The sequence below is a fragment of the Bombina bombina genome, chromosome 1 (genome assembly GCF_027579735.1).
Source record: "Bombina bombina isolate aBomBom1 chromosome 1, aBomBom1.pri, whole genome shotgun sequence".
In the NCBI taxonomy this organism is placed as follows: domain Eukaryota; kingdom Metazoa; phylum Chordata; class Amphibia; order Anura; family Bombinatoridae; genus Bombina; species Bombina bombina.
In genome coordinates, this window is record NC_069499.1 from 1,457,987,362 (window position 1) to 1,458,011,104 (window position 23,743).

Genomic DNA, 23,743 nt, shown 5'->3' on the forward strand with positions numbered 1-23,743 from the left:
TTGTTCCAGGACTGGTTAGGCTTCCAGCCTTGCCTGTAACGAGCAACAGCTCCTTCCTGTTTTGGTGCAGTGGAGGTTGATGCTGCTCCTGTTTTGAAATTCCGAAAGGGACGAAAATTAGACTGTCTAGCCTTAGCTTTGGCTTTGTCTTGAGGTAGGGCGTGGCCCTTACCTCCTGTAATGTCAGCGATAATTTCTTTCAAACCGGGCCCAAATAAAGACTGCCCCTTGAAAGGTATATTAAGTAATTTGGACTTAGAAGTAACATCAGCTGACCAGGATTTTAGCCACAGCGCCCTACGTGCCTGTATGGCGAATCCTGAGTTCTTAGCCGTAAGTTTGGTTAAATGTACTACGGCCTCCGAAATGAATGAATTAGCTAGTTTAAGGACTCTAAGCCTGTCCGTAATGTCGTCTAGCGTAGATGAACTAAGGTTCTCTTCCAGAGACTCAATCCAAAATGCTGCCGCAGCCGTAATCGGCGCGATACATGCAAGGGGTTGCAATATAAAACCTTGTTGAACAAACATTTTCTTAAGGTAACCCTCTAATTTTTTATCCATTGGATCTGAAAAAGCACAGCTATCCTCCACCGGGATAGTGGTACGCTTAGCTAAAGTAGAAACTGCTCCCTCCACCTTAGGGACCGTTTGCCATAAGTCCCGTGTGGTGGCGTCTATTGGAAACATTTTTCTAAATATCGGAGGGGGTGAGAACGGCACACCGGGTCTATCCCACTCCTTAGTAACAATTTCAGTTAGTCTCTTAGGTATAGGAAAAACGTCAGTACTCGCCGGTACCGCAAAGTATTTATCCAACCTACACAGTTTCTCTGGTATTGCAACGGTGTTACAATCATTGAGAGCTGCTAAGACCTCCCCTAGTAATACACGGAGGTTCTCCAATTTAAATTTAAAATTTGAAATATCTGAATCCAATCTGTTTGGATCAGAACCGTCACCCACAGAATGAAGCTCTCCGTCCTCATGCTCTGCAAGCTGTGACGCAGTATCAGACATGGCCCTAGTATTATCAGCGCACTCTGTTCTCACCCCAGAGTGATCACGCTTGCCTCTTAGTTCTGGTAATTTAGACAAAACTTCAGTCATAACAGTAGCCATATCTTGTAATGTTATCTGTAATGGCCGCCCAGATGTACTAGGCGCCATAATATCACGCACCTCCCGGGCGGGAGATGCAGGTACTGCCGCGTGAGGCGAGTTAGTCGGCATAACTCTCCCCTCGCTGTTTGGTGAAATTTGTTCACATTGTACAGATTGACTTTTATTTAAAGTAGCATCAATACAGTTAGTACATAAATTTCTATTGGGCTCCACCTTGGCATTGGAACAAATGACACAGATATCTTCCTCTGAGTCAGACATGTTTAACACACTAGCAATAAACTTGCAACTTGGTTATAATCTTTTTTAGCAAAAACGTACTGTGCCTCAAAGAGGTACTAAACGATTAAATGACAGTTGAAATAATGAACTGAAAAACAGTTATAGCATCAAACTTTAAAACAACATAACTTTTAGCAAAGGTTTGTTCCCATTAGTAAAATAACAATCATTAAATTTGACATAAAAATTACAGAGCAACGTTTTTATTCACAGTCAATATAAAATTCTCACAGCTCTGCTGAGAGAATCTACCTCCCTCCAAAGAAGTTTGAAGACCCCTGAGATCTGTCAGAGATGAACCGGATCATGCAGGAAATATAAGAGTAACTGACTGGAATTTTTTGATGCGTAGCAAAGAGCGCCAAAAACGGCCCCTCCCTCACAGCAGTGAAGAGAAACGAAACTGTCACAATTAAAAGCAAACAACTGCCAAGTGGAAAATAATGCCCAAATATTTATTCACTCAGTACCTCAGCAATGTAAACGATTCTACATTCCAGCAAAAACGTTTAACATGATAAATACTTATTAAAAGGATTAGTGACTTTTAACAGAGTAGTTCCGGTGAAATACCATCCCCAGAATACTGAAGTGTATACATACATGTCATTATAACGGTATGGCAGGATTTTCTCATCAATTCCATTCAGAAAATAAAAACTGCTACATACCTCAATGCAGATTCATCTGCCCGCTGTCCCCTGATCTGAAGCTTTTACCTCCCTCAGATGGCCGAGAACAGCAATATGATCTTAACTACTCCGGTTAAAATCATAGTAAAAAACTCTGGCAGATTCTTCCTCAAACTCTGCCAGAGAAGTAATAACACGCTCCGGTGCTATTGTAAAATAACAAACTTTTGATTGAAGTCATAAAAACTAAGTATAATCACCATAGTCCTCTCACACATCCTATCTAGTCGTTGGGTGCAAGAGAATGACTGGGACTGACGTAGAGGGGAGGAGCTATATGCAGCTCTGCTGGGTGAATCCTCTTGCATTTCCTGTTGGGGAGGAGTTATATCCCAGAAGTAATGATGACCCGTGGACTGATCACACATAACAGAAGAAATCGCTGCCTCTTGGAGTAGAATGGGATGTGGGTCCCCTTTGTGCTGGTTTCTTTAGGAAACTTCCTGTATTTATTGCCTCTTGGAGCTTGGTTTTCTTGTCTTGGTATGAACTTTAGGATGTCAGAGCAGGTGACGTGGTTACAGGGTACTTATTTCTTTTTTCTTTTCTTATTTTTTCTTCATTTTCCTTAGAGTTGTGTCAGCAGATACAAAAAAATTTCCCTTTTCCGACTCCGAGTCGGCAGACAGCTGCCAGTACCCAAGATGGCTACCAATAAGTTAGAGGGGGAGGGTTAGAGAGCTGTTTGGGGGGTATCAGGGAGGTTGGGGGCTAAGGGGGATCCTACAGAGCAGCATATGTAAATATGCCTTTTTTTCTTTCTTTTTTTTAAAATATCAAAGATAGCTTTTATTTTAGTACTGGCAGACTTTCTGCAAGTACTTAACATGGCGGGGACAATTGTGGGGTGGGGGAGGGAAGAGTGCTGTTTGGGAGGGATCAGGGGGTGTAATGTGTCAGGTGGGAGGCTGATCTCTACACTAAAGCTAAAATTAACCCTGCAAGCTCCCTACATGCTACCTAATTAACCCCTTCACTGCTAGCCATAATACACGTGTGATGCGCAGCGGCATTTAGCGGCCTTCTAATTACCAAAAAGCAACACCAAAGCCATATATCTCTGCTATTTCTCAACAAAGGGGATCCCAGAGAAGAATTTACAACCATTTCTGCCATAATTGCACAAGCTGTTTGTAAATAATTTTAGTGAGAAACCTAAACTTTGTGAAAAAGTTTGTGAAAAAGCGAACATTTTTTTTTAATTTGATCGCATTTGGCGGTGAAATGGTGGCATGAAATATACCAAAATGGGCCTAGATCAATACTTTGGGTTGTCTTCTACACTACACTAAAGCTAAAATTAACCCTACAAGCTCCCTAATTAACCCCTGCACTGCTGGACATAATACACGTGTGGTGCGAAGCGGCATTTAGAAGCCTTCTAATTACCAAGAAGCAATGCCAAAGCCATATAAGTCTGCTATTTCTGAAGAAAGGGGATCCCAGTGAAGCATTTACAACCATTTGTGCCATAATTGCACAAGCTGTTTGTAAATGATTTCAGTGAGAAACCTAAAGTGTGTTTTTTTTTCCATTTTTTCCTCATATTTTATATTTTTTTATAGTAAATTATAAGATATGATGAAAATAATGGTATCTTTAGAAAGTCCATTTAATGGCGAGAAAAACGGTATATAATATGTATGAGTACAGTAAATGAGTAAGAGGAAAATTACAGCTAAACACAAACACCGCAAAAATGTAAAAATAGCCTTGGTCCCAAACGGACAGAAAATGGAAAAGTGCTGTGGTCATTAAGGGGATAAAGAAGATGTTCAGGGAGCCAGGATAAAGTTAAACACTGCATCAAAACTGGCAAATATATCACCAAGTCAGCATTTAGGTGGGAACTAGAATGGGGCAGGTGCAAACTAGAATGGGGCAGGTGGGAAAGGTTGAAAATACTACTGATAGAATATAAAAGATAACAATGTAGAAACATTGTAGTGGAGGGACAGATGTATGAAAAAGCTTTTGGGCTGCAGCATGTACAGCAAAATGTCAGAAGCTGCTCTAGGCTGATGCCCTTATCTGAGTGACAGACAGGACTGGGGGTATATTCATTAGATCATATGCAGAAATAGAAGATTCATTCACCAGGTCTAGTGTCAAGGAAACGACCCTGTATGAGTAGCCAGAGTACAGGCGAGAATGAACTGAACATAAGGGTTACCTGTATGTCTGCCAGCAATTCCTGCTTTCGACGCTGGATGTTTTGCAGCTCCTGCTGCTCCTCTGGGGTCAGGTCACTGGGTCCTGTGGGGAGAGGAATATAAAGGTTATGTACTCTATAGCCACTTAAAGGGACAGTATACACTCATTTTCATATAACTGCATGTAATAGACACTACTATAAATAATAAGATGCACAGATACTGATATAAAAATCCAGTATAAAAATGTTTAAAAACTTACTTAGAACCTCTTAGTTTAGCTCTGTTGAAAAGCAGTTGGAAAGCCCACTGCAAGTGGGAAATAAGACCCTCCCCCTCCCCCTTCTTTTGCATAAGAAAAGACCCTTTACACAAACAGGAGCAAGCTGGAGAAGGTAGCTGACGGTATTCACATAAAACTTTGGGGCTTGGTTAGGAGTCTGGAAATCAGAGCAATGTTATTTAAAAATAAGCAAAACTATACATTTAAAAAAAAAAGAAAAAAAAATGATGGGCTATATAAATAGATCATCTACAAAACATTTATGCAAAGAAAAAATGTATAAGTGTATAATGTCCCTTTAATGCAATTCCCTTTCAGTACTGTGCAGTAAAATGAATGCCTCTCACCTTCCTAGTCAGATAAACAACTCTCCCTGTAAAAGTGTCACATGCCTAACTCTGTAAAAAACAGAATTTATGTTTACCTGATAAATTTCTTTCTCCAACGGTGTGTCCGGTCCACGGCGTCATCCTTACTTGTGGGATATTCTCTTCCCCAACAGGAAATGGCAAAGAGCCCAGCAAAGCTGGTCACATGATCCCTCCTAGGCTCCGCCTACCCCAGTCATTCGACCGACGTTAAGGAGGAATAATAGCATAGGAGAAACCATATGGTACCGTGGTGACTGTAGTTAAAGAAAATAAATTATCAGACCTGATTAAAAAACCAGGGCGGGCCGTGGACCGGACACACCGTTGGAGAAAGAAATTTATCAGGTAAACATAAATTCTGTTTTCTCCAACATAGGTGTGTCCGGTCCACGGCGTCATCCTTACTTGTGGGAACCAATACCAAAGCTTTAGGACACGGATGAAGGGAGGGAGCAAATCAGGTCACCTAAATGGAAGGCACCACGGCTTGCAAAACCTTTCTCCCAAAAATAGCCTCCGAAGAAGCAAAAGTATCAAACTTGTAAAATTTGGTAAAAGTGTGCAGTGAAGACCAAGTCGCTGCCCTACATATCTGATCAACAGAAGCCTCGTTCTTGAAGGCCCATGTGGAAGCCACAGCCCTAGTGGAATGAGCCGTGATTCTTTCGGGAGGCTGCCGTCCGGCAGTCTCGTAAGCCAATCTGATGATGCTTTTAATCCAAAAAGAGAGAGAGGTAGAAGTCGCTTTTTGACCTCTCCTTTTACCTGAATAAACAACAAACAGGGAAGATGTTTGTCTAAAATCCTTTGTAGCATCTAAATAGAATTTTAGAGCGCGAACAACATCCAAATTGTGCAACAAGCGTTCCTTCTTTGAAACTGGTTTCGGACACAGAGAAGGTACGATAATCTCCTGGTTAATGTTTTTGTTAGAAACAACTTTTGGAAGAAAACCAGGTTTAGTACGTAAAACCACCTTATCTGCATGGAACACCAGATAAGGAGGAGAACACTGCAGAGCAGATAATTCTGAAACTCTTCTAGCAGAAGAAATTGCAACTAAAAACAAAACTTTCCAAGATAATAACTTAATATCAACGGAATGTAAGGGTTCAAACGGAACCCCCTGAAGAACTGAAAGAACTAAATTGAGACTCCAAGGAGGAGTCAAAGGTTTGTAAACAGGCTTGATTCTAACCAGAGCCTGAACAAAGGCTTGAACATCTGGCACAGCTGCCAGTTTTTTGTGAAGTAACACCGACAAGGCAGAAATCTGTCCCTTCAGGGAACTTGCCGATAATCCTTTTTCCAATCCTTCTTGAAGGAAGGATAGAATCCTAGGAATCTTAACCTTGTCCCAAGGGAATCCTTTAGATTCACACCAACAGATATATTTTTTCCAAATTTTGTGGTAAATCTTTCTAGTTACAGGCTTTCTGGCCTGAACAAGAGTATCGATAACAGAATCTGAGAAACCTCGCTTCGATAAAATCAAGCGTTCAATCTCCAAGCAGTCAGCTGGAGTGAAACCAGATTCGGATGTTCGAACGGACCCTGAACAAGAAGGTCTCGTCTCAAAGGTAGCTTCCAAGGTGGAGCCGATGACATATTCACCAGATCTGCATACCAAGTCCTGCGTGGCCACGCAGGAGCTATCAAGATCACCGACGCCCTCTCCTGATTGATCCTGGCTACCAGCCTGGGGATGAGAGGAAACGGCGGGAACACATAAGCTAGTTTGAAGGTCCAAGGTGCTACTAGTGCATCCACTAGAGCCGCCTTGGGATCCCTGGATCTGGACCCGTAGCAAGGAACTTTGAAGTTCTGACGAGAGGCCATCAGATCCATGTCTGGAATGCCCCAAAGTTGAGTGACTTGGGCAAAGATTTCCGGATGGAGTTCCCACTCCCCCGGATGCAATGTCTGACGACTCAGAAAATCCGCTTCCCAATTTTCCACTCCCGGGATGTGGATAGCAGACAGGTGGCAGGAGTGAGACTCCGCCCATAGAATGATCTTGGTCACTTCTTCCATCGCTAGGGAACTCCTTGTTCCCCCCTGATGGTTGATGTACGCAACAGTCGTCATGTTGTCTGATTGAAACCGTATGAACTTGGACCTCGCTAGCTGAGGCCAAGCCTTGAGAGCATTGAATATCGCTCTTAGTTCCAGAATATTTATCGGTAGAAGAGATTCTTCCCGAGACCAAAGACCCTGAGCTTTCAGGGATCCCCAGACCGCGCCCCAGCCCATCAGACTGGCGTCGGTCGTGACAATGACCCACTCTGGTCTGTGGAATGTCATCCCTCGTGACAGGTTGTCCAGGGACAGCCACCAACGGAGTGAGTCTCTGGTCCTCTGATTTACTTGTATCTTTGGAGACAAGTCTGTATAGTCCCCATTCCACTGACTGAGCATGCACAGTTGTAACGGTCTTAGATGAATGCGCGCAAAAGGAACTATGTCCATTGCCGCTACCATCAACCCGATCACTTCCATGCACTGAGCTACGGAAGGAAGAGGAACGGAATGAAGTATTCGACAAGAGTCCAGGAGCTTTGTCTTTCTGGCCTCTGTTAGAAAAATCCTCATTTCTGAGGAGTCTATAATTGTTCCCAAGAAGGGAACCCTTGTTGACGGGGATAGAGAACTCTTTTCCACGTTCACTTTCCAGCCGTGCGATCTGAGAAAGGCCAGGACGATGTCCGTGTGAGCCTTTGCTCGAGGGAGGGACGACGCTTGAATCAGAATGTCGTCCAGGTAAGGTACTACTGCAATGCCCCTTGGTCTTAGCACAGCTAGAAGGGACCCTAGTACCTTTGTGAAAATCCTTGGAGCAGTGGCTAATCCGAAAGGAAGCGCCACGAACTGGTAATGTTTGTCCAGGAATGCAAACCTTAGGAACCGATGATGTTCCTTGTGGATAGGAATATGTAGATACGCATCCTTTAAATCCACCGTGGTCATGAATTGACCTTCCTGGATGGAAGGAAGGATAGTTCGAATGGTTTCCATCTTGAAAGATGGGACCTTGAGAAATTTGTTTAAGATCTTGAGATCTAGGATTGGTCTGAATGTTCCCTCTTTTTTGGGAACTATGAACAGATTGGAGTAGAACCCCATCCCTTGTTCTCTCAATGGAACAGGATGAATCACTCCCATTTTTAACAGGTCTTCTACGCAAAGTAAGAACGCCTGTCTTTTTATGTGGTCTGAAGACAACTGAGACCTGTGGAACCTTCCCCTTGGGGGAAGTCCCTTGAATTCCAGAAGATAACCCTGGGAGACTATTTCTAGCGCCCAAGGATCCAGAACATCTCTTGCCCAAGCCTGAGCGAAGAGAGAGAGTCTGCCCCCCACCAGATCCGGTCCCGGATCGGGGGCCGATATTTCATGCTGTCTTGGTAGCAGTGGCAGGTTTCTTTGCCTGCTTTCCCTTGTTCCAGCCTTGCATTGGTCTCCAAGCTGGCTTGGCCTGAGAAGTATTACCTTCTTGCTTAGAGGACGTAGCACCATGGGCTGGTCCGTTTTTACGAAAGGGACGAAAATTAGGTCTATTTTTTGCCTTGAAAGGCCGATCCTGAGGAAGGGCATGGCCCTTACCCCCAGTGATATCAGAGATAATCTCTTTCAAGTCAGGACCAAACAGCGTTTTCCCCTTGAAAGGAATGTTTAGTAGCTTGTTCTTGGAAGACGCATCAGCCGACCAAGATTTCAACCAAAGCGCTCTGCGCGCCACAATAGCAAACCCAGAATTCTTAGCCGCTAACTTAGCCAATTGCAAAGAGGCGTCAAGAGTGAAAGAATTAGCCAATTTGAGAGCATTGACTCTGTCCATAATCTCCTCATAAGGAGGCGAGTCACTATCGAGCACCTTAATCAGTTCATCAAACCAGAAATATGCGGCTGTAGTGACAGGGACAATGCATGAAATGGGTTGTAGAAGGTAACCCTGCTGAACAAACATCTTTTTAAGCAAACCTTCTAATTTTTTATCCATAGGATCTTTGAAAGCACAACTATCCTCTATGGGAATAGTGGTGCGTTTGTTTAAAGTAGAAACCGCTCCCTCGACCTTGGGGACTGACTGCCATAAGTCCTTTCTGGGGTCGACCATAGGAAACAATTTTTTAAATATGGGGGGAGGGACGAAAGGAATACCGGGCCTTTCCCATTCTTTATTAACAATGTCCGCCACCCGCTTGGGTATAGGAAAAGCTTCTGGGAGCCCCGGCACCTCTAGGAACTTGTCCATTTTACATAGTTTCTCTGGGATGACCAAATTTTCACAATCATCCAGAGTGGATAATACCTCCTTAAGCAAAATGCGGAGATGTTCCAATTTAAATTTAAAAGTAATCCCATCAGATTCAGCCTGCTGAGAAATATTCCCTAAATCAGTAATTTCTCCCTCAGACAAAACCTCCCTGGCCCCCTCAGATTGGGTTAGGGGCCCTTCAGAGATATTAATATCAGCGTCGTCATGCTCTTCAGTAACTAAAACAGAGCATCCACGCTTACGCTGAACAGGGTTCATTTTGGCTAAAATGTTTTTGACAGAATTATCCATTACAGCCGTTAATTGTTGCATAGTAAGGAGTATTGGCGCGCTAGATGTACTAGGGGCCTCCTGAGTGGGCAAGACTCGTGTAGACGAAGGAGGGAATGATGCAGTACCATGCTTACTCCCCTCACTTGAGGAATCATCTTGGGCATCATTGTCATTATCACATAAATCACATTTATTTAAATGAATAGGAATTCTGGCTTCCCCACATTCAGAACACAGTCTATCTGGTAGTTCAGACATGTTAAACAGGCATAAACTTGATAAGAAAGTACAAAAAACGTTTTGAAATAAAACCGTTACTGTCACTTTAAATTTTAAACTGAACACACTTTATTACTGCAATTGCGAAAAAACATGAAGGAATTGTTCAAAATTCACCAAACTTTCACCACAGTGTCTTAAAGCCTTGAAAATATTGCACACCAAATTTGGAAGCTTTAACCCTTAAAATAACGGAACCGGAGCCGTTTTAAGCTTTAACCCCTTTACAGTCCCTGGTATCTGCTTTGCTGAGACCCAACCAAACCCAAGGGGAATACGATACCAAATGATGCCTTCAGAAGTCTTTTATAAGTATCAGAGCTCCTCTCACATGCGACTGCATGCCATGCCTCTCAAAAACAAGTGCGCAACACCGGCGCGAAAATGAGACTCTGCCTATGCTTTGGGAAAGCCCCTAAAGAATAAGGTGTCTAAAACAGTGCCTGCCGATATTATTATATCAAAATACCCAGAATAAATGATTCCTCAAGGCTAAATAAGTGTTAATATCAATCGATTTAGCCCAAAAAATGTCTACAGTCTAAATAAGCCCTTGTGAAGCCCTTATTTACAATCGTAAAAAACATGGCTTACCGGATCCCATAGGGAAAATGACAGCTTCCAGCATTACATCGTCTTGTTAGAATGTGTCATACCTCAAGCAGCAAAGACTGCAAACTGTTCCCCCAACTGAAGTTAATGCTCTCAACAGTCCTGTGTGGAACAGCCATGGATTTTAGTTACGGTTGCTAAAATCATTTTCCTCATACAAACAGAATTCTTCATCTCTTTTCTGTTTCTGAGTAAATAGTACGTACCAGCACTATTTGAAAATAACAAACTCTTGATTGAATAATGAAAAACTACAGTTAAACACTAAAAAACTCTAAGCCATCTCCGTGGAGATGTTGCCTGTACAACGGCAAAGAGAATGACTGGGGTAGGCGGAGCCTAGGAGGGATCATGTGACCAGCTTTGCTGGGCTCTTTGCCATTTCCTGTTGGGGAAGAGAATATCCCACAAGTAAGGATGACGCCGTGGACCGGACACACCTATGTTGGAGAAATGATCTCAGATATGAATAACTTCCCACTAAAGGAATAGGGATTCACCCAGGGAAACCCCAAATTATTAATGTTACCACCCACTAGATAGCTCTGTAATAGTTGCACAGTATTGAGAACAAACCAGATAAAAAAGGGGGATAAAAGAAAAGGAATAAAAATGTGAGATGGTTAAAAAGAAAAGTAGGACAGAGCTATAAACATGAGAACAGAGAGAAAGGAAGAAGAGACCTATTAAGTGAATATTTATATAAAAGCAATTAATGAGTCAGTTACAATTGCAAAAATATAGACAGAGTGGAATTTAATGGGAATAGAATGTGAGCACAATTTTTGTATATTTGCCAAAAAAATTATCAGCAGATGGTGTAAGTGTGGAACACAGGAACTATGAACTCTCCCACTGCCACCAAAACAGCAGACAAGCCACGTGTCTTATACACTAAAGGGACAAAACCACAAGCAAACCGTTCCCAGATACACAGTCACATCTGGGACCCACTCCAAAAATCTGTACAGGAGACGCCCAGCTGTACTGTCACAGCAGACGTTCTGCATATAATAAAGCCAACACTTGCTATTTTTTACATAACAAACTGCTTATAATAAATGCAGGATTTGATTAAGACCTGAGTAATACTTGGAGTGAGAGACAGAGTTCATCATTCTTCTCAGACTAGGAAACAATATGCTCAGAGTTCTAGGGTGAAAGACTATAAGTACTCATGTCCTAGGGTAGCGAACACAGCACTCACTTGTACACAAAGTAGGAAACACAGCACCTGCCTCTTTTCAGAATAATAAGTACAATGTTATCTCTCTTTGTGAGAGGAATAAATATAGTTAATGTTTCCTATAACTGTTGTTGACAAACACAGCACACGTGAGCTGGCCACATTAATTTTGTTTACCCGGTCTTGGGACAAAACACTGAGCAAATACAGACAACACCTTCTATTTATTAAGTAATAACCAAAGCACTTTACTCTCTAACCATTGTACCTAAAAGGACAGAAAAAAAAAAAAAGCTCTAATGTGATAGTTTGATTATTGCATTGTTGCATATAACTAATTATTAACTATGCGTTTAGCCCCTGCCATTGCCAATCATTAGCTAGCTTCTAGTGGTGTATTGCTGCTCATGAGCCTATCTAGGCATGCTTTTCAACAAAGGATACCAAAAGAACAAAGTCAATTTGATAACAGAAGTAAACTGGAAAGCATCTTAAAACTGCATGCTCAATCTGAACAATGAAAGTTTCAGTTTGCGTTTCATGTCCCTTTTTTAAAAGCAAGATTCTAAAGTAAAAAACGGAATGCTCTAAATCATTAGGATATGACCAGTAAGACAATTAAGAGTAGCAGACGCATGCAGCCGCCACCCACTGGCTGCTTTACGCTCAGAAGCAGTTTAACAGAAAGTCAGCTATGGTCATTAATTTAACAAATTACATGCTGGAAACATTTAGTGCAAGACATTATTTGCATTAGAAGGTCCCTTTAACTTTACAGTGTATTACCCATGACACCTTTATACTTCTTTCTAACTTTTGGAAGAAAAACTAAAAATATCTCTGTATTTTCAGGTTAATGTTGAAAAACTCAGTTTCCAATTCTAAATGCAGCATTCACAGTATTATTTGATGTTTCAGGCTATACTTATTCTCAAACATCTTTATAAATTCTTCTCTTTTAATTCTCTCTCTCATAATAATACTATTCATCACTATAATAAATGCAAACAATGTACCCCTTCTCACTGGCACATTAACAACCAAGTTATCATTACCCTCTACTCCTGATATCTACAGCACATTTCCCACTTCATATTGCATAGAGCATTCATGTAAGTACAGATCAAATCTACCAAATGATAACCAGTAATAATTACTGTCCCGTTGCCTGTTCCCAGTACTGAGTCATTTGCACTATACCATATAAACATACAGGTCCATATACCTGGAACACAATGTTCAAACCAGCTATTTTTAAGAGAAAATATATTGCGTAGGTGTGATGCTGAAAGGGACAGCATGGTGTACCAGGTGCAAGACAGGCTCTGTGATGTAGGGTTATGTGCAAGATTTCCAGCACTGTGTGTAGGAGAAGACTAAATAGGTCCCCACTGTGTGAAGGGGAGGCTAAACAGGTCCCCACAGTGAGGGGAAGATCTGGTACAAAAGGCAACAATGTGTGTGCACGTCTTGTTACACAATTCCTCCGGGAAACAGACATAAGGCAATGTATGCAGAGCGGAGTAGCACAAAAGATAGGTAGAAACAGACCTGCTGACTCCAAAACAAAATGGTAAAGTGTGCAATAACTTGGTGACATCACAGTAAGTGAAGTAATGAAAAAAGGACATTTCCACTAGTCCCAGATGAGTGATAAATTGCAGTAGTCAAGCATTTTTTTGTCTTAACATTGAGTGAACTATTAACTTTTCTTTCCTTACTACGTATACACACACATTTTTTCTCTCTCTCATGTTTTAATATAACTAAAAAAACAATGAAATATACCTAATTAGTCATTGGATCAATATTTTAATAGCAAATCTATTTGGTCTTTTTGTTTTACAGTGTATTCATTTTAAATTATCTTATTGCATACACATAATTATATTTGATCTGAAGAGAAGATATTTGAGACTCCAAACAGTGTGTCACACAGAGGATAGGAAGGATATGAGATGATAATAACAATCATCATTAGTCAGGGGGAATGGTAACTTTGTGGTAGGTGTATGAAGGGTAGCATTTTTGTAGAGGTTATAAAATAGTAGTAATGTGCAGAACAAAATGAGGGGAAGCAATTTGATGGGGGTTATGCTGCAAATCTTAGGTAGAGAACTGCTGGTTTGAGGTTTGGAAAATACACACTACACAATGTCAGAAGCATGAAGGAAAGAAAGGTAAAAATAAATAGACTGTATGAGGTAGTGATCCTTTCAGAAGAACTTGCAGTACTTAAAAGGGATATGAAAAACTTTTTTTTCTTTCAAGCACATGCAATTTTAAGCATCTTTCTAATTTACTCCTATTAACAATTTTCTTCATTCTCTTGGTTTCTTTTTTTGAAAAGCAGGGCAATTTTTGGTTAAGCACCTGGGTAGCGCTTGCTGATTGGTGGGTGCTGAACCTAAAATGGGCCGGCTCCTAAGCTTACATTCATGCTTTTCAAATAAAGATACCAAGAGAATGAAGAAAAAAATTGGGTTTTATATCCGTTTAAAGGGATAGGAAAGTCATATTTATACTTACATGATTCAGATAGAGTGTGTCATTTTAAGACACTTTTATATTCACTTCTATTTTCAAATGTGCTTCGTTCTATTAGTATCCCTTGTTAAAAAATGAATATGCACATATCATACACTAGTGGGAGCTGCTGCTAATTGGTGCCTGCACACATTTGTCTCTTGTGATTGGATAAATAGATATTTTCAGCTACCTGTCAGTAGTGCAATGCTGTCCCTTCAGCAATGGATAACAAGAGAATGAAGAAAATTTGATAATAGAATTAAATTGGAAAGTTGTTTAAAATTATATGTTCTATCTGAATCATAAAAGAAAATATTGGGGTTTACTATCCCTTTAAGCATAAGATAAGAGAATAATTACTCAATATTCAGATAAAGTGAACTACAGATACTAAATGCTAAATTGGCAATAATGTGGCTGTTGGGTCTTGTCTGGTAAGAGAAGTACCAAGTGTCACATCTGCCCAGCAACAATCCAACGTACTGAAAATAATCCAGTTGTTTCCTCATATTACTATTAGCTCAGTAACCACCCACACGAGTGATACACACAAATGTCACTGCTGACAAGAGTCACTGAGCGGTTAGTGAAATCTCATTAAAGGGACATTACAGGCAAAATTGGAATGCACACAGGTACATTCCACTTTTCAATAGAAGCATATAAAATGCCTCCATGCACAAGCATTTTAAACCCAGCTCTACTCAGAGAGCCCAACGTGCTTGTATCATCTGGTAATGACTCAATTTACATTATTGTTGACGTAATATAAGCACCACTGGCTGTCTGAGCAGGTGCAGTATTTAAAATGCTTGTGCACAAAGAAGATCTACCTATGCTTCACATGATAATGTACATGCGCTAAAACATTGATCACTTTGACTAGAAGCACTTTTGGCAATATATGTGTATTGTAAATATGTTTCTATTCAAAGATGTATTTAACCTATGTGCATTTAAATTTTGACTACAATGTCCCTGTTGCTTAATCTTAAAAACTTTAAAATATTTTATTCCTGGTAATAGACATTTTTGGCATAAAACCAGTTATGTTAAAGGGACAGTACACTGTAAAATTGCTTTTGCCTTAATGCATTTCCAATTACTTGTTATAGCAGCTGCAGAGTATAGACTTATAAGAAATTGCATTTTCATGTTTATTTGTGTATCTGAAATTGCTGGTTTTGTGCTTTAAAACTACAGTCTATGGAAATAGGTTGGGCTGCAGGTAGAATGAGATCTCATTATGTTATCACTTTGTCTACACACACACTTGCTTCCTTATCTTATATCTGTAAACCAAAGACCAATACTTAGAACAATTATTAGTTCTCTCTTCTACAACCCACAAGGAGTGTAATTTCTTCTGCTGGCTGTGTTTATATAGCCTGGTCTTAAAGGGACACAAAACCCATTTTTCCTTTCATGATTCAGACAGAGCATGTAATTTTAAGCAACTTTCTAATTTACTCCTATTATACCTTTTTCTTCATTCTCTTGCTATCTTTGATTTTAAAAGCAGGAATTTAAAGGCCCAGTTTTGGTTCAGCATCTGGGTAGCACTTGCTGATAGGTGACTAAATGTAGCCACCAATCAGCAAGCACTACCCAGATACTGAACCAAAACTGGGCCAGACCCTAAACTTACATTCCTGCTTTTTCAAATAAAGATGGTATGCATGCTTTATCTGAAACATGAAAGAAAAAAATATATAATTTATGTAAGAACTTACCTGATAAATTCATTTCTTTCATATTAGCAAGAGTCCATGAGCTAATGACGTATGGGATATACATTCCTACTAGGAGGGGCAAAGTTTCCCAAACCTCAAAATGCCTATAAATACACCCCTCACCACACCCACAAATCAGTTTAACGAATAGCCAAGAAGTGGGGTGATAAGAAAAAAGTGCGAAGCATAAATATAAGGAATTGGAATAATTGTGCTTTATACAAAAAAATCATAACCACCACAAAAAAAGGATGGGCCTCATGGACTCTTGCTAATATGAAAGAAATGAATTTATCAGGTAAGTTCTTACATAAATTATGTTTTCTTTCATGTAATTAGCAAGAGTCCATGAGCTAGTGACGTATGGGATAATGACTACCCAAGATGTGGATCTTCCACGCAAGAGTCACTAGAGAGGGAGGGATAAAATAAAAACAGCCAATTCCGCTGAAAATAATCCACACCCAAAACAAAGTTTAAAACTTATAATGAAAAAAACTGAAATTATAAGCAGAAGAATCAAACTGAAACAGCTGCCTGAAGTACTTACCCAGGACACTCATCTACATGTTGTAGAAAGCCAAACCAGTACTGAAACGAAAATCAGCAGAGGTAATGGTATATAAATAAGAGTATATCGTCGATCTGAAAAGGGAGGTAAGAGATGAATCTCTACGACCGATAACAGAGAACCTATGAAATAGACCCCGTAGAAGGAGATCATTAAATTCAAATAGGCAATACTCTCCTCACATCCCTCTGACATTCACTGCACGCTGAGAGGAAAACCGGGCTCCAACCTCCTGCGGAGCGCATATCAACGTAGAATCTAGCACAAACTTACTTCACCACCTCCATAGGAGGCAAAGTTTGTAAAAACTGATTTGTGGGTGTGGTGAGGGGTGTATTTATAGGCATTTTGAGGTTTGGGAAACTTTGCCCCTCCTGGTAGGAATGTATATCCCATACGTCACTAGCTCATGGACTCTTGCTAATTACATGAAAGAAATGTGGGTTTTGTGTCCCTTTAAGACCAGAAACGTTCAGTATAGGCGTGAATACCACAGGCTAAATCAGCTATTTAAAATGCTGAAATAAGGGTAAAGGAGCTACTTGTTAATTTAATATACGCCAGAAGGTAAAATTGATAATTGGGAACAAATTAAAGGTGAGTTATTTTTGGGTAAACTGTCCTTTTAATGTACTGAAAATACTCCAGAGTTGCTTCCTCTTGTCTAAACACCTCACTTCCTAGACTATTAATTAAGTAACCACCCCCACAAGTGATACACACATATGCCACTGCTGACAAGCCAAGAGTCACTGAGCTGTTAGTGAAATCTCATAAACAATCAGTTGATTAATCTTAAAAGCTTAAAAAAAAATGGTATCCCTGGTAATAGACATGTTTGGCATAAAACCAGTTGTGCTAAATGTTTAAAAACATTGTTCTAATCTGCCTATGTCATTCATTTCCCCTAATATCCACAAACCAAACCAGCTCACTGAAGCAGCACCCCCCACACTGGACAGCTACAGAGCAAGGGTGGGATTGAGGGCTTATACACAAGCAGACACTGATAAACACAGCTACACACAGGTTACATACATACATACAGTACATAATCACACTATCCTCTGCAGCATTAGCACTAAATATTTACAGTATGTTTGTATTTGCCATAATATAAATTAAAATACAAGGGTAATAGTGAGAGGAGGGGGATGGTGTTGGCAGCTTGTTTTTCTTCTGGCTGATGGAAAATAACAATATGATTAAGATATTTAACCCTTTATCAACCCCTCCCAAGCATTCCTGTTGTCAAACCTATCAGTACAATAGCATATCTGTCCTTGCCATACCTGGCTTGTCTTGGTGGTCCCTATGACCTTGCAGTGTCACATCAGGCTGGGGTCCTGCTACTCAGTCTGATCCCTTTCCCCATCCTATTTGTGCACTCTCCAGCCCAGCACAGATCCTCTATGACTTCCATGGCAATGAAGCGGAGGTGTGTGTAAGGGGGCGAGGAAGCCCCCCTAGGAAGTTGTGATGGGCATTAGAGTGAGGACTGATGGATCAGTGTGAGCCTGGATATTGGGATAGCACAGAGTGATGCTGCCTGTACCCAAATGAATGGATGTAATGAGACATCCAGCTCCTCCCCACGCACACACAGGGGGGGGGGGGGGGGGGGGGGGGAGGGAGGCAGATCTACTCACACACAGTCACATATTAACACTATTACTGCTGAAGTGCAGGAATCTATGTTCAGAGTATTTACTACACACGGTAATCATGTACTGTTTTTATATTTTACCCAGTTCAGGTTTGTAAACTGCTCACATACTGATATAAAGGTTGCACATATATCCTCTGCATGCAGCCCATTAATCCTGGTGCAGGTCTGTACACTGGGGAACTACTAACGTAGCATAATTATTTCATCCATCCTTTTTAATTCCCTTACAAGCAAATATCCCCAATACTAAGACCACACACTAATAAGGGCAGAAGCACATTTACCCGCTTCATCGTTGAGCCTTTACAGACCTCTGTGCTGAAATGGATTTTAGTCATTTACACTCAATGGATTTACACTCATTGCCATTACAGAAGCAGTGGAAGCTTGGGGTGCAGGCTCACTCAAGGGAGCCCATTTACAGCAAGTTAAAGGGACATACAAAACACAATCAGATAGAACATACAGCTTTAAACAACTTTTCAGTTTACTTCTATTATCACATTTTCTGCATTTTCCCGTTATCCTTTGTTGAAAAGTAAGTTCAGGAGTGTGCATGTGCCTGCAGTACAATATGGAAGCAGTTTTGCAACAAGGTTATTCATTAGCAAGATCAGTAGATGGCAGCACTATTTCCCGTCATGTAGTGCTCCAGACATGGGCATGCTATTTATCTAGATATCTCTTCAATAAAGAATAACAAGAGAACAAGGCAAAATTGATCATTACATTTTTATTCTCTCTCTGAATCATGAAAGAAGATTTTTGTGCTTAATCTCCCTTTTAAGAACCAGAGGTGGCAGAGATAAATCATCTAGTACTTCCGGATGATTGATAGATTAGAGGGCGGTACTGCACAAGGAAATACTTGTACAATGGTAACTTAACTGTATGTCTGTTGGCCGCAAAAATGGGCAGACAGCTTCCCAAGCTGGGATTCATGTCTGCCAAATTTTTAGTATATCCTGCCCTCTCTGTTTTTTTTTTTTCTTTGAAATACCCACACAAATCATACTAAGAATTTTTAGAACAGTAATTTAAAGGACCACTCAATGCAGTGGAATTGCATAATTAACAAGTGCATAATAAAAACACAATGTTTTAACACCTACTCTGAATTTCAAATAACCAGCAGATTTTTTTTCTGACAAATTTATTTTCTCTCCCATTGTCTGGCCCCCTGTATCATGTGACAGACATCAGCCAATCACAGACTAGTATACGTATACCCTGTTCTATATGGTTCTATATTTAGTATCAACTCACACCAAAACTTAGGATTCTATACCGATGTTATTTATTAACAATTACTCATTTAAAATTAAAAGGTAACAATTTATTGCAACTTTGCACCATCTTTAAAATGTATGAAGAACATGAGTATAAATAAAATACCCAATCATAGCAATTGTTACATTCCCAACTAACCAAAACTCTGCTTCCAAAGAGCAGTGTCAACTCATTTTCAGAATTTTTGTCTCTGCCTAACCTTTATCTAAACTTGCAGTAAATAGTAATAATGAACATAAACTGTTTGCAACAAAAACTCAAATTTCTAATCATTCCAAAATCATTAGAGTAACCCAGAGATCTCTGCATGATACAACATATTTAGAGATTCTCTCTTTACCTTTTTATATAAAGTAATAATAACACTATGAAAATTAAAGCTCCGACAATGTCAACTCAGAACATCATAATAAATGTTCTCTAGAAGCCTATCACTAAGAATGCTCACATCAATAAATAAATTAAAGGGACGGTCAACACAAAAATTGTTATTGTTTAAAAAGATAGATAATGCCTTTGCACAACCAACATTGTTATATTAATATACTTTATAACCTTTAAACCTCTAAATTTCTGTCTGTTTCTAAGTCCCTAAAGACAGACCCATGATCACATGTTTTTGTATTTGCTTTTCACATCAGGGGAAGCTAGTTCATGTGAGCCATATAGATAACATTGTGCTGACGCCCATGGATTCTAACAACACAGCACTAATTGGCTTAAATGCAAGTCAATAGATAAAGTCATGTGATCAGGGGGCCGTCAGAAGATTCTTAGAAACAAGGTAATCACAGAGGTAAAAAGTATATTAATATAACTGTTTTCTGTGCAAAACTGGGGAATGGATAATAAAGGGATTGTCTATCTTTTTAAACAATAATAAAATTTGAGTTGACTGTCCCTTTAAAATGGAAAAGCTGTCACAGTTCCACTATGAATTAGACCCCTACACAATCAAGAGAGAGAGCTAGAGTGTACCATGAATTAATAAATACAATATTGTTTTTAAAGAGACATTAAAGGGACATGAAACCCATAAAATGTGTTTCAGACAGAGCAAACAATTTTTAAATTTTCCATTTTACTTATATTATCCAATTCGCTTAGTTCCCATGATATTCTTTGTTACAGAGATACCTAGGTATGTGTCTGAATCACATGCCAGGAAATAGTGCTGTTATCTGGTGCTCTTGCAAATGGATAACATTTATGCAAAACTGCTGCCACATAGTACTCTAGACACGCTCCTGATTTTATCTCCCCGTTTTTCAACTAAAGTTACTAAGAAAACAAAAACAAAATTGATAACTAAATTAGAAAGTTGTTTAAAATTCTATGTTCTATCTAAATCATCAAGGACATTTTTTTGGATTTCATGTCCCTTTATATACTAAATACAAGCACCACCCTCTAATTATGGGTGCCACGATTTTGGGAGCTAGGTTTCACTGCAGGTATCAGAAGGATAGTTGCTGCAAACTTATCAATGTAAAGTTCAATGTAGAGTTCAACATGGCGGCATCCATGACCAGAGGGAGACCATTCTGCTCTCAAATGAGCTTCCAACATAATTTCTGTTTGGAAAAAAGGAGCCAATAGTTTCATTTGAATCTCACATGTTAGTTCACAAATAAACCGATGCTGATTTGCACAGCAAAACAGCTAACATATGATAGATGCCGCACTTTCGGAGCTCATCGTGTGCCTCCTTACCTTACCCCCACAAGGGTAGCCCCTCATCGTGCGCCCCCTTACTCTCCCAAGTGGCTAGCATCAGACAGTTATAATTATGGTGTAAGCCAAAACGCGTCAGCTGTTTGGACTGATGTCATGATGAAATACACCCTGGTTGTTGTTTGGTAACTTATTTTAATGTGTCTTAAATTAAAGTGAAGTTTTCATTTACAGTGCTCCTCGACCTTTGATTACTTCCTATTGAGCCGCCATGGAGTAGAGCACTGTTCTAACTTCACTAACGCTGTTGGCACATCAGTAAAATACTGGAGGACCGATTAATTTAACCGGTGTTCTGTCGAGAACGCCAATTCCTCGAAAACTCCAATCTGACATCACTTCCGGTGACTCTTCTATTTTCACTGTTTTGTCTGTCTTGGGGGGGCGCACCGCCAATCCTCTGGCATACACCCCAAGTAAACCAAGTAGACCCCCCAGACGGAGACAAAATAGATAGTGAAGATAGGCAAGCACAGTGCCCACCTGATTGGTTGCGAATCCTGTCACTCACTGAGACTCGAAGCATTCAGATGTATGAAATCACCGGAAGGGACGTCAGATTGGAGTTTTAGATGAATTGGAGTTCTCGATAGAACACCAGCACATTCCTGAATGACATCATAGTAAGGTGCCAGGAGATCCGATGGAGGGGAGAGAGAGAGAGACGGTGGATGCCGCTGATACTAGCTGGAGTGCTATATGCCAAAATGGTCAAAGCTCATGAGAAGTGCAGAGCTGCAGTGAAATTTTCCACCGGAGGAGCAGATTAGTAGACAAGCAAAGTGGAATGCTCCCTTAGGATCAGACTTCCGAGGACAAAATATTTTTGAACCTAATGAGTATACAACTCGGTTTCTATGGTCTACTTAATTGCACAAATTATGTGGTATAAATTTGTCAATTACCTATTCTAATTAGGGACAGTGAGTTTCCTACAAACTTAGATTCGCCTGGGGAATCCGGGGATGCTGGTGACGTCACGTCACTAGCCCTGGAGACATGGACGCATAGGCATCAGCTAGGAGCTTAAAGGGCCAGTAAACCTAGAACATAATCTTATATAATTCTGCACATAGTGCAGAATTATATAACATATTAGTGCTAGCTTTATATAACATAATATTGCCTGTAAATTTTAATTTAAAAAAAAACATAATTTATGCTTACCTGATAAATTCCTTTCTTCTGTAGTGTGATCAGTCCACGGGTCATCATTACTTCTGGGATATTACTCCTCCCCAACAGGAAGTGCAAGAGGATTCACCCAGCAGAGCTGCATATAGCTCCTCCCCTCTACGTCACTCCCAGTCATTCGACCAAGGACCAACGAGAAAGGAAAAGCCAAGGGTGAAGTGGTGACTGGAGTATAAATTAAAAAATATTTACCTGCCTTAAAAACAGGGCGGGCCGTGGACTGATCACACTACAGAAGAAAGGAATTTATCAGGTAAGCATAAATTATGTTTTCTTCTGTTAAGTGTGATCAGTCCACGGGTCATCATTACTTCTGGGATACCAATACCAAAGCAAAAGTACACGGATGACGGGAGGGATAGGCAGGCTCTTTATACAGAAGGAACCACTGCCTGAAGAACCTTTCTCCCAAAAATAGCCTCCGATGAAGCAAAAGTGTCAAATTTGTAAAATTTGGAAAAAGTATGAAGCGAAGACCAAGTTGCAGCCTTGCAAATCTGTTCAACAGAGGCCTCATTCTTGAAGGCCCAAGTGGAAGCCACAGCTCTAGTAGAATGAGCTGTAATTCTTTCAGGAGGCTGCTGTCCAGCAGTCTCATAAGCTAAACGAATAATGCTACGAAGCCAAAAAGAAAGAGAGGTAGCGGAAGCTTTTTGACCTCTCCTCTGCCCAGAGTAAATGACAAACAGAGAAGACGTTTGTCGAAATTCCTTAGTTGCCTGTAAGTAAAATTTTAGAGCACGGACTACATCCAGGTTGTGCAGTAGACGTTCCTTCTTTGAAGAAGGATTTGGGCATAAAGAAGGAACAACAATCTCTTGATTGATATTCCTGTTAGTAACTACCTTAGGTAAGAACCCAGGTTTAGTACGCAGGACTACCTTATCCGAATGAAAAATCAAATAAGGAGAATCACAATGTAAGGCTGATAATTCAGAGACTCTTCGAGCCGAGGAAATAGCCATTAAAAATAGAACTTTCCAAGATAACAACTTTATATCAATGGAATGAAGGGGTTCAAACGGAACGCCCTGTAAAACATTAAGAACAAGGTTTAAACTCCATGGTGGAGCAACAGTTTTAAACACAGGCTTAATCCTGGCCAAAGCCTGACAAAAAGCCTGGACGTCAGGAACTTCTGACAGACGTTTGTGTAACAGAATGGACAGAGCTGAGATCTGTCCCTTTAATGAACTAGCAGATAAACCCTTTTCTAAACCTTCTTGTAGAAAAGACAATATCCTAGGAATCCTAACCTTACTCCAAGAGTAACCTTTGGATTCACACCAATATAGGTATTTACGCCATATCTTATGGTAAATCTTTCTGGTAACAGGTTTCCTAGCCTGTATTAAGGTATCAATAACTGACTCAGAAAACCCACGTCTTGATAAAATCAAGCGTTCAATTTCCAAGCAGTCAGCTTCAGAGAAGTTAGATTCTGATGTTTGAAGGGACCCTGTATCAGAAGGTCCTGTTTCAGAGGTAG

At 40.3% G+C, this 23,743-nt stretch overlaps 1 protein-coding gene across 2 annotated transcripts in view; it reads right to left on the reverse strand.

The window, feature by feature from the left end:
• CYTH1 (cytohesin 1) overlaps positions 1 to 23,743 on the reverse strand; it is a 230,908-nt gene that overhangs the window by 78,208 nt on the left and 128,957 nt on the right. For both annotated transcript variants that reach the window (XM_053706248.1, XM_053706257.1), the window contains exon 2: positions 4,272 to 4,354. In XM_053706248.1, the coding sequence (XP_053562223.1) occupies positions 4,272 to 4,354 (83 nt within the window). The remainder of the gene's footprint in view (positions 1 to 4,271; positions 4,355 to 23,743) is intronic.